General features: G+C 39.0%; 1 protein-coding gene across 11 annotated transcripts in view; it reads left to right on the top strand.

The window, feature by feature from the left end:
• HLCS (holocarboxylase synthetase) overlaps positions 1 to 12380 on the top strand; it is a 209208-nt gene that overhangs the window by 60180 nt on the left and 136648 nt on the right. For all 11 annotated transcript variants that reach the window (XM_081573086.1, XM_081573089.1, XM_081573087.1 and 8 more), the window contains one exon: positions 10144 to 10415. In XM_081573086.1, the coding sequence (XP_081429212.1) occupies positions 10144 to 10415 (272 nt within the window). The remainder of the gene's footprint in view (positions 1 to 10143; positions 10416 to 12380) is intronic.

The raw sequence follows: 12380 nt of genomic DNA, 5'->3' as shown, positions 1-12380 counted from the left end.
GTCTCAATCCCAGATGCTTAGGAGCAGAAGAGGTGGCAGCCAAGAGTCCAGCTGGAGAGTGTGTCCTCACATAATGAAGGGTGTGCTTCTGGGCCCAGACAGTTATTGCCATGTGGGAACATGTGTCCGTTTCTTCCAGAGATGTTTCGTGTCTCTGGGATCATTTTGGCCCTTGGGTGTCTGTGGGTGACAGTTACCTGGATGCTTGTGGATGCTTTCAGCAGTAAGTCACTGAAGCTAGAAGCCCCTGCAGGCTCATTCATTCTGGGGGTGACAGTGTTGGGATGAGTGGCTGAACGTATTTGGAGATGCAGGAGGGGGGTGACTTGGGCATCCAAACGGGGGGGCAGTGCCATCCAAGGAGGAATCTGAGGGTCAATCAGACTGCAGTGGGTCGGTTGGAGTTGAGACAGCAGAAGGGTCTTCATGGGGACCAGTCACCTAAGGAGGAGCACACTTGTCTCAGACCCTGCCTGAGGCTTTGCTCTGCTTGGTTCTGGTCCTCAGAATCAAAGTTCACCCTGAAGGCTGCCACATGAACAGTCCCTGCCTTAAGTGAGATCAGGACCAAAAACAGTCTTGCTCTTTCAAGAGTCATTTTTGTTTTTTTTTTTGACCATGCTTTGAGGCTTGTGGGATCTTAGTTCCCTGACCAGGGATCGAGTTCATGCCCCCTGCAGTGGAAGCACGGAGCCCTAGCCACTGGACTGCCAGGGGATTTCCAGGAGTGCCGTCTTTTGATTGTAAAGATCTTCTATGCTGTGTGCCTTCATCACTTGTGTGAAGACACTGAGTGAATGGGAAATTGTCTGTGATGAATATTGTGTTTGTAAAATACCAGTAGTAAGAATTTTTAAAAATAAATTCTTCTACTCCTGTGTATTGTGATATTTGAGAATGGAAACATCCATTAAAAAAGGTTGTATTCTGTGTCTTTGTAGATTCATTTTTCTGATTTACCCACTCATAAAGTTATAATGTTGCCTAGCAACTTATAATATTATGGCTGAAGCGCAACTAATCTGATTATTTACAGTGGGGCAAATGTGTCTCTGAGATTGAAAACCTTTAAAGGTTAAGATCAATTATTTAGTGTTTCTTGGGAAAAGGAGCGCAGAACACAGAGATGGTAATAAGTATTTTGAATCCAATGCTGAATTAGAGGGATGGCTATGTTTCACCCATTGCATCTTGTTAGGTGGATAAAATTTAGCAGATAAGACAAGGGAGGGGGTGCAATAGCTCTAATATACCTGGACATAGCACACTGTACATGTCTGATCTTAGTTGTACCCCATGTATCAGATGTTACAATATGTTAACTAACTATGGAATAGTCACTTGTGTGTATTTGCACTAAATGTGAATTTAAGCATTTATTTTTTCAGAACTAGGGACAATGGTGTTCTTTTGGACATTAATGGATGCAGGGTCTTGTGGACTTTAGTTACTATTTAGTGTTGCCTGAGATTGTTGCTGGCTGTGGCTTATATTCAAGTTCAGTTCAGTCGCTCAGTCGTGTCCGACTCTTTGCAACCCCATGAACCGCAGCACGCCAGGCCTCCCTGTCCATCACTAACTCCCTGGAAATGTACCTATTTATGTGTAGGATTTGATAAACACACATGCTGGAGTAACTGTCATTAAAGATGAACATTTCTAGAATCCCGCAAAGTTCTCTTAGTCTTTTTCTCATTCGGTTCTCATCTACTCTCCCACCCCCATGCTCATCCTTGGGCAATCACTGATCTGCTTTCTATCATAATCAGTTAGATTGGTCCCTTCCAGTACTTCATATAATTTGAATCATACAATACATCCTCTTTTGTCTTTTTTAATTTTAATCAGATTTATGTTTTTGAGATTCATCCATTTTGTTGCCTGTCTGAGTAGGTCATTTTTATTGCTGAGTAGTGTTCCAGTGTATAGATCTGCTGTGACTTATTGTTTGCATTTTTTTTGGCTATTTTGAGTAAAGTTTCTATGACCATTCATATACAGGTCTTTGTGTGGATGTATGTTTTCATTTCTCTTGGTTAATTACCTAGAAATAGAATTTCTGAGTCATGACATGTGTATGTTTAATTTGATAAGAAACTGCCAAACTGCTTTCCAAAATTGTACCATTTTATTTTCCCATCAGTAATGTATGAGAGTTCCAGTTACTTCACATCTTTGCCAACACTAGATACTGTCAGAACTAAGAAATTTAACCATTCTGGTGGGTGCGTAGAGGTATCCTGTGGTTTTACATTGTATTTCCCTGATGATAAATGATGGCAAGCACTTCTCATGTGCTTTTTGGCCATCTGATACTTCTTTTGGGTAATCTCCTTTCAAATCTTTTTGCTGGTGTTCTAAGTTGAATTGTTTTCTTATAATTATGTTTAAGAGTGTTTTTTGGAGGGCTTTCGTGGTGTCTCAGTGGTAGAGAATACCTGCCAATGCAGGAGACACAGGTTTGATCCCTGATCTGGGAAGATCCCACATGCTGAGGAGCAGGTACGCCCACGCGCCTCTAGTACTGAGCCTGTGCTCTAGAGCCTGGGAGCCGCAGCTACTGAGCCCACATGCCCCAGCGCCCGTGCTCCACAACAAGAGAAGCCGCCACAATGAGAGGCCTGAGCACCGCAACTAGAGTAGCCCCCACTCAACACGGCCAAAAATAAATAAATCATTTTTAAGTGTTTTGTTGTTGTTGTTTTTGTTTTGCATTCTGGATACAAGTCCTTTGTCAGATATGTGTATTAAGAATAGTTACTCTCAGTTTGTTGTCTTTTCATTTTTTTAACATTGATCCTTGAATAGCAGTAGTTCTTAGGGTTCTTAATTTTTATAAAGTCTAGTTCTTTTTTTCTTTGATAGTTCATACTTCTTTCGTTCTGAGAAAAGATTTATTAATACCTATCCTAAGATCAGAAAGTTTTCCTCCTGTGTTTTATTTTAGGAGTTTTATAGTTTACATTTAGGTCTATGATTCGTTTCAAGTTAATTTTAGGATACCTGTAAGGGTTAAATTTTGGTTTAAATTTAAATTTTATTATTTTTTTTTGCGTATGTCCCCTTGTTTTAGCACCATGTATTGAAAAGCTGGTTCTTTTTCAGGTGAATTACCTTGTTGAAAATCAATTGAACATACATGTGTGGCCCTATTTCTGGACTCTATTCTGTTTTTAGTAATGTATGTCTATCTGTAAGCCAATACAGTGGGCTTCCCTGGTGACTCAGTGGTAAAGAATCCACCTGTGATCCCTGGTCAGAAATTTTCCCTGGAGAAGGAAATGGCAACCCATTCCAGTGTTCTTGCCTGGCAAATCTCATGGATAGAAGAGCCTAGCAGGCTATGGTCCATGGGGGTCGCAAGGGTTGGACATGACTTAGTGACTAAACCACCACCACCACCACCAAGCCAATACCATACTGTCTTGATTACTACAGCTTTATAATGTCTTGAAGTCAGATAATGTAAGTCTTCTAATTTTTTTTGTCCCAAAATTGTTTTGGTCATTCTAGGCCTATTCTGTTTCTGTTGAAGTGTTAGAAATAGCTTATCAATTTCTACAAAAGAAAGCTTGCCGGGACTTTGATGGGAATTGCATCAAATCTGTAGATCAAATTGGAGAAGAATTGATGTCTTAATAATACTGAGTGTTCTAATCCATGAACATAGTATATCTCTTTAGTTATTTAGGACTTCTTTAAGTTTTCAGTGTTTCATAGTTTGCAGTGTACAGGTCTGGCACATATTTATTCCTAAATGTTTCAGATCTATTGATGCCATTGAAAATGATGTTTAAATAAGATTCAGGCTTCAGATATGCACGGCTAGAAATAAACCCAGTTTTTATATACTGACCTTGTATTTTGCAACCTTGCTGAAAACTAACTTACTAGTTATAGTACTTTTTGGGTGAATTCCTTGGGGTTTTCATATTGTGTGTGACATGTCCCAGTAGGAAACAAAGGCACATTTACCTTCCTTGAGAATAGCTAGTGTTTCCCTAGTGCTGTGGCAAATTTAAAGGGGCCAGCATTTATGTCACTATAAAACATTGTTTTTGGTTCCACTTAAATTGTATTTAATTAGCCTGAAATCTTAGAGAAAGGTAAATACTAAATTCTTAAAGTTCAAATGTTAAAAAAATAACATTAATTAGAAGGTTTTTATGAATTTCATTGGGGTGGAATTTGATAGCAGTTGTTTTATTTTCAACAGGACTGATTTAACAATTTCACATTTCTTTTTGATGCATATTATATCCATTTCAAGGCCATCTCTTATCATTGCCTTTTCTAGATTTTCCCTCTTTGATATACCTATTTATGTCTGTTATTTGTGAGACTTTATTTTGGTAGGGAATTTAATGTGCATTTATACAATGAATGCTTATTAAGCATGCAGTATCCACTTGGTACCAGGTGCCATGGTACATTTGGGAGCAAGACAGAAACATACATTTGTTGTCTTTATGGAGCTTACATTCTATTCTAAGCAAGACAGCAGAACACTGAGTAAATGGTTGTACAAACTATGGAATTACAATTTGAAAAGTGCTAAAAAGTCATTGGAGAAGGAAATGGCAACCCACTCCAGTGTTCTTGCCTGGAGAATCCCAGGGACGGCGGAGCCTGGTGGGCTGCCATCTGTGGGGTCGCACAGAGTCGGACACGACTGAAGTGACTAAGCAGCAAAAAGTCATTAAGTTTATGAAGGATAGTCCTAACCTAGACAGGCTGTGGGTCAGAGAAGTCTTCCTGAAAGCGGTGACATTTTTGCACTCTCTGGTAGTTGTGTTTCAAGATTTAGGTAGACCTGGGGAGTGGAGGATTGATAATACTACTTATGTCTACCGATTCACCTTGATATATATGATCCAAACTTTTTTCTTCAATAGCATTTCTATACCCTCTTAGTGGTCATTGGTAGAGTTAAGCCAAGATTCATTAATTAATTCCTTTTCCTTATATGTGTTAGCAGCAACTTCTGCAGCTCTTAAGTCATCATTGTAATTTATGTCCTTTTAGAGCATATACCAGGTGGAATTCCTTCAAACAGGTAGTAATTTGGTATTTCTTGTGACCAGAATTGTATTCTCCTGTCCAGGGATAATAGGGGTGGGGGGAGCCTAAATACTACCCTTGTGTACTCAGTTTTACTTGATGGCTACAAGTTGCATTTGACTATAGTGAATATAAATATTTAGGAGAGTTATAGATGGTATACAGTTATATTTCTTAAGAGGTTCCTCACCTCATTTTGTATCTTTTTAGATTCTCTTTTTTTTTGAGTAACTTACTTTGCCCTGATTAAGTCCTGAAAGATTATATGAAAGAAGTATAAGATTAAAAATAAAAACCTCCTGTACCTTGCCTACTCCAATTTCATTTTGCATATTTGTAGATCTCTATGTGTTGCTTTCAAAAACAAACAGTTTATTAGAAGAATGATGTGTAGATTGCCAATTGGTAATTTGCTCCAGGTGGTTCCCTGCTTTCTTCCTGTTCTGAAAGTTCTACCTGGTGCTGGCTGTTTCTTTTTGGTTTCATCTTGATTTTCATTGACTTTGAATAGAGAGGAGTCACATTACTTACACCTGTTGAATAACCGTTTACCTCCCTGCTTGAGTGAATGAAAACCAAGTTAGTTAAGAAGTGTTTATTATTCAGATTATTTTACATCTCTGTGTGTGTGTGTGTGTGTGTGTGTGTGTGTGATTTAACCTATTCACTGATGTATCTTTAGCTTGTGCAGTGCCCTTACACCATCCAGCTGTTCGTTGCGTTGAAGGAAATTCAGATTTGTTTTCACACAAAGACACTTGAAGATTCTTGTGCTATGAAAGGTCTCACCCTCTGGATTTCTTCTGATCACTTCCTTCTGAAGCCATTTAACTCATTCCTCTGGCCTCTGTGTTTTCTGCAAAGGGGCACTGAGTTTTAAATGTTCATCAGTTGAATTTAGTTAAATGAAATTTCATCTTTGAAGCTGCTTCTCTTAGGCGTGCAGAGCTTTGGGACAGACCCCAGATGCTAACAGAAGGCCTCATCTCCTCTTTGGAAGTGCCTGGCATTTGCATGAAATGCCCAGGAGTTTAGATCAGCATTTACTGTACAGGTTTTAATATGTTTTGTGCTGGCCCCTTGGGATGCTGACTTCCCCACCTGAACCCCCTGATGCTCCACCCCAGGGGAAGGCCCTGGGTCTCCCAGCGTCCAAGAGGAAGTTGCAACTTCTTGGGAGGTAGGTTAGAGAGTTCGGTACTAGGTTAGGTCATAACTACTGGGCTTCTGCCCAGTGGACTTCTCCTCCATGGACTGCATTTGGGGTAAACGAAAGCAGCTTGGGTACCCCATTACTTTCACTGTTGGTGACCTGTCAGTGGCTGGTGGTGGTCAACTTGTCTATGAGACAAGGTGGAGGTCCTGCAGAGGCTGAGAGTGAACACTCTAGTATCTTAGTACTTTGTCTCCTGTGACTTTTCACCTAGGCTTTTATTTTCCCAGATAATGAATTTCTTTGAGGGGTGGAAGTATAAAGTTAAAAACTTTCTGTAAAACGCATAGAGGCCTAGAGGATCACTAATGAACTCTAGAACTGGAAAGGAAGGACTTTTGAGAATTTAGGATCTACTGTAGGATAGAAATGTACCTATTTCTTTCTGAACTTTCTGAACAGTTCATATTTTTTTTTTTTGAGTTTATTTTATTTTATTTTATTTTTAATAAATTTATTTATTTTAGTTGGGGGCTAATTACTTTACAATATTGTAATAGTTTTTGCCATACATTGACATGAATCAGCCATGGGTTTACATGTGTTCCCCTTCCTGGACCCCCCACCCACCTCCCTCCCCATCCCATCCCTCTGGGTCATCCCATTGCCCCGGCCCTGAGCCCTTGTCTCATGCATCGAACATGGAATGGTGTTCTGTTTCACATACGATAATATACATGATTCAATGCTATTCTCCCAGAACGTCCCACCCTCACTTTCTCCCTCAGAGTCCATAAAATTGTTCCATGCATCTGTGTCTCTTATTCTGACTCGCATATAGGGTTATCGTTACCATCTTTCAAATTCCATATATATGCATTAGTATACTGTATTGTTGTTTTTCTTTCTGGCTTACTTCACTCTGTATAATGGGCTCCAGTTTCATCCATCTCAGTAGAACCGATTCAAATGTATTTTTTTTTAATGGCTGAGTAATATTCCATTGTGTATATGTACCACAGCTTCCTTATCCACTCGTCTGCTGATGGACATCTTGGTTGCTTCCATGTCCTGGCTATTGTAAACAGTGCTGCGATGAACATTGGGGTACACGTGTCTCTTTCAATTCTGGTTTCCTCGGTGTATATGCCCAGCAGTGGGATTGCTGGGTCATATGGCAGTTCTATTCCCAGTTTTTTAAGGAATCTCCACACTGTTCTCCATAGTGGCTGTACTAGTTTGCATTCCCACCAACAGTGTAAGAGGGTTCCCTTTTCTCCACACCCTCTCCAGCATTTATTGCTTGTAGACTTTTGGATAGCAGCCATTCTGACTGGTGTGAAATGATACCTCATTGAGGTTTTGATTTGCATTTCTCTAATAATGAGTGATGTTGAGCATCTTTTCATGTGTTTGTTAGCCATCTGTATGTCTTCTTTGGAGAAATGTCTGTTTAGTTCTTTGGCCCATTTTTTGATTGGGTCGTTTATTTTTCTGGAATTCAGCTGCAGAAGTTGCTTGTATATTTTTGAGATTAATTGTTTGTCTGTTGCTTCATTTGCTATTATTTTCTCCCATTCTGAAGGCTGTCTTTTCACCTTGCTTATAGTTTCCTTTGTTGTGCAAAAGCTTTTAATTTTAATTAGGTCCCATTTGTTTATTTTTGCTTTTATTTCCAATATTCTGGGAGGTGGGTCATGGAGGATCCTGCTGTGATTTATGTCGGAGAGTGTTTTGCCTATGTTTTCCTCTAGGAGTTTTATAGTTTCTGGTCTTACGTTTAGATCTTTAATCCATTTTGAGTTTATTTTTGTGTACGGTGTTAGGAAGTGTTCTAGTTTCATTCTTTTACAAGTGGTTGACCAGTTTTCCCAGCACCACTTGTTAAAGAGATTGTCTTTTCTCCATTGTATATTCTTGCCTCCTTTGTCGAAGATAAGGTGTCCATATGTGCGTGGGTTTATCTCTGGGCTTTCTATTTTGTTCCATTGATCTATATTTCTATCTTTGTGCCAGTACCATACTGTCTTGATGACTGTGGCTTTGTAGTAGAGCCTGAAGTCAGGCAGGTTGATTCCTCCAGTTCCATTCTTCTTCCTCAAGATTGCTTTGGCTATTCGAGGTTTCTTATATTTCCATACAAATTGTGAGATGATTTGTTCTAGTTCTGTGAAAAATACCATTGGTAGCTTGATAGGGATTGCATTGAATCTATAGATTGCTTTGGGTAGTATACTCATTTTCACTATATTAATTCTTCCAATCCATGAACACGGTATATTTCTCCATCTGTTTGTGTCCTCTTTGATTTCTTTCATCAGTGTTTTATAGTTTTCTATATATAAGTCTTTTGTTTCTTTAGGTAGATACATTCCTAAGTATTTTATTCTTTTTGTTGCAATGGTGAATGGTATTGTTTCCTTAATTTCTCTTTCTGTTTTCTCATTATTGGAGTATAGGAATGCAAGGGATTTCTGTGTGTTAATTTTATATCCTGCAACTTTACTATATTCATTGATCAACTCTAGTAATTTTCTAGTAGAGTCTTTAGGGTTTTCTATGTAGAGGATCATGTCATCTGCAAACAGTGAGAGTTTTACTTCTTCTTTTCCTATCTGTATTCCTTTTATTTCTTTTTCAGCTCTGATTGCTGTGGCCAAAACTTCCAAAACTATGTTGAATAGTAGTGGTGAGAGTGGGCATCCTTGCCTTGTTCCTGACTTTAGGGGAAATGCTTTCAATTTTTCACCATTGAGGATAATGTTTGCTGTGGGTTTGTCATATATAGCTTTTATTATGTTGAGATATGTTCCTTCCATTCCTGCTTTCTGGAGGGTTTTTATCATAAATGGATGCTGAATTTTGTCAAAGGCTTTTTCTGCATCTATTGAGATAACCATATGGTTTTTTTCTTTCAATTTGTTAATGTGGTGTATTACATTGATTGATTTGCGGATGTTAAAAAAACCTTGCATTCCTGGGATAAAGCCCACTTGGTCATGATGTATTATCTTTTTAATATGATGTTGGATTCTGTTTGCTAGAATTTTATTAAGGATTTTTGCATCTATGTTCATCAGTGATATTGGCCTGTAGTTTTCCTTTTTTGTGACATCTTTGTCTGGTTTTGGAATTAGGGTGATGGTGGCCTCATAGAATGAGTTTGGAAGTTTACCATCTTCTGCAATTTTCTGGAAGAGTTTGAGTAGGATAGGTGTTAGCTCTTCTCTAAATTTTTGGTAGAATTCCGCTGTGAAGCCGTCTGGTCCTGGGCTTTTGTTTGCTGGAAGATTTCTGATTACAGTTTCGATTTCCGTGCTTGTGATGGGTCTGTTAAGATCTTCTATTTCTTCCTGGTTCAGTTTTGGAAAGTTATACTTTTCTAAGAATTTGTCCATTTCTTCCAAGTTGTCCATTTTATTGGCATATAGCTGTTGGTAGTAGTCTCTTATGATCCTTTGTATTTCTGTGGAGTCTGTTGTGATCTCTCCATTTTCATTTCTAATTTTCATATTTTTATAATATAGGTATACTTAGTGTTGTTGTTTAGTTGCTAAGTCATGTCTGACTCTTTTGTGACCCCATGGACTGTGGCCCACCAGGCTCTTCTGTCCATGGAATTCTCCAGGCAAGAATATTGGAGTGGGTTGCCATTTCCTTCTCCAGGGGATCTTCCTGACCCAGGGATTGAACCCAAATCTCTTGCATTGGCAGGCAGGTTCTTTCCCACTGAGTCACCAGGAACCCCTTCTTAGTGTACTTATTGTCTATTGTATGATAGTTTTTATGTTCAGAATATGTTAACCTAGCCTTTATTGGTCATGAATTAGGAAGTACTTTTTTTACCAAAGTGGCATTTTAAGGGAAAGCTACCATCATCTAATGTAATGCCAAATTATGACCTTTCTACTTCTTTCTTTATGGCACAGGAAATCCGGGATCCTCTTATGCAGTGGCTGGGGAAACATGTGGATCCTGAAGGAGTAATAAGATCCAGCAAGCTCTCCCTGAAATTCATTTCATCCTACACGCCTGAAATAGAAATCACCCCATCCGCCATACCCGTGGTGACTGACACGGAGTCCTTCTCATCAGAAAACTTTGACTTCGAGATCTACCGACAAAATCTGCAGACGAGGAAACTTGGGAAAGTCATTCTGTTTGCCGAAGTGACACCCACCACAATGAGTCTTCTGGACGGGTAAGTCCTGGCCAGGCTGGTTTCTGTACTTGCTTGGAGGACCCCAGGTATCTTGATGGTTCTCAACCAGTGCTCGGTGAGAGGGATGAAGATTTAGAGCAATAACTTAATGCTATGCTTAAAGCAATAACTTATTCATAACTTAATAATGAAGATTAGAGTAGTAACTCTTTAATACAGCACTAGCAATACACCCGTCTGTAGATAGAGAAATTAAAGTGCTTGGGTCAGAGATCTGTGTTTTAAAGAATGAGGGACTTTTGTGCCTTGTATCTGTCTTCCTTTAATCTGACCTTTCATAATGTCTTTGGGAAAAAGAATATTATGAAAAAAAGGTGTTTGACAGGTGGCGCTATTGTTCACGTTGCCATTTTACTCTGTTGTAACCAGTGTTGAGATGTTGTAACGAGTTTAAGATGTTTGCGGAGTATTAGGATAGCAAATTTGAACGACATGTAAGCTGTGTTCAGTTGAAATAAACACAGGAGCTTTGTACTTACCTGTTTTGGTATGTTGCTATCCAATGCATTTTTAAAGCACTCTGTAATCCTATTGGGATGTTGGAAATTCAGTCCTATTTCAAGTTTTCCTTCTTATTTCTTCTGTTTCATGGACTTTGATTAAAGGTTAAACAATGGGAAACAGATGAAAGGTTAATTTTAAACTCCAAATTAGTCTCTATTAATTAATACTTTTATGTTGAGATAGTTTAAAAAGTAGGGTTATAGAGGGCATGAATAAGAAAAGCATCTTCCTTCAACATGGGACTAAAATTTGAGGAACGTAAGACTGCAAAATCCCCCACCCTCTTCACCATCTCTGGGCACTTTCACCTGTGAAACTGCATAATTAGGCAGATACATAATTCAGCATATGGAACGTATGGAAATATTTTGGCTTTTCTTCTGAACAATAATTTCTGGAATTTGCTAGTATGTTGATATAAGGTGATGAGATAATTTTAGGATTTCGTGACTCTCATGCTCAGTCATGGACACAGCAATTTTAGTGTACGTACAGGATGTAGAAACAACGTCACTCTGGGGGAACTAGCAGCGAGGAGACAAAAGTCCAAAGGGTAATATGAGCAATGGCAATGAACAGGTCTTGTCTCCCGAGTTGTTTTGTGTTGTTTTTTTTCTTTCAGTGTTGCCATCAGCTCCTGCCTGCACTCCCCAATCCCTGGTGTTCCCATAGAGAAGAAAAAGCCTGTGTTTGTACGGAGCAATTATAACTTGCTTGTACAAACTCCGTGATAATCTTTTGCTACTCCAGTGTACACTATTATATCGAAAAGGTGACCCATTCCAATCATATTTGCCAAATGAAAAATCAGACAGAATATTTAACAAAAAATTTTGGGGAGGCGAAATTCAGATAGAAAAACATTGGCACTTCCAGACCATTTTTGTTGTGGACAATAGTGAAGATTATTTTGTATCAGGGCAATCTTGAAACATTGAGATCATGGTTGCTGGGTTTGGGGAGTGGGCAGTGTGTTACCAAGAGGGGTTGTGGGTACCTTGCTAGGATGGGTGCCAAGAGGTAACCCAAGCTTTTATATTCTCTCTTATTTTATGTGAGCAAAGAAGAGTGTAAATTGGGGTGTGACCACATATGGGGTCTTTCAGAAGTTGCTCATGATGTTTTTTGTTCATCTCCCAGGGCTAGAACATGATCATATTTACCTCCAAGGAAGACTAGGAAATAAATGCCTTCTTTGAACTTGGCATCGATGAATCTACTGAAAATTAGGTTTCTGTTAACCACGAGGAGAGGAGGGCAGATATCAGAGGGCAGTTAGAAGTTTTTCTAACTTTCGTTTGTACTTTCTGTCCAGCTACTAAAAAATTAGCAGGAGGCCTTTAAGTAGTATATAGATCATGATGGCCACAATGCTTGCGAAAGTTAAAATCATAGGTGGAAGCAGTTATTTTCAGGTAACACTGGTTTTATTTTGCTGCT

The sequence above is a fragment of the Giraffa tippelskirchi genome, chromosome 2 (assembly GCF_054371585.1).
Source record: "Giraffa tippelskirchi isolate mGirTip1 chromosome 2, T2T-mGirTip1v1.2.pri, whole genome shotgun sequence".
NCBI lineage: Eukaryota > Metazoa > Chordata > Mammalia > Artiodactyla > Giraffidae > Giraffa > Giraffa tippelskirchi.
This window is presented reverse-complemented; position numbering and strand designations above follow the sequence as displayed.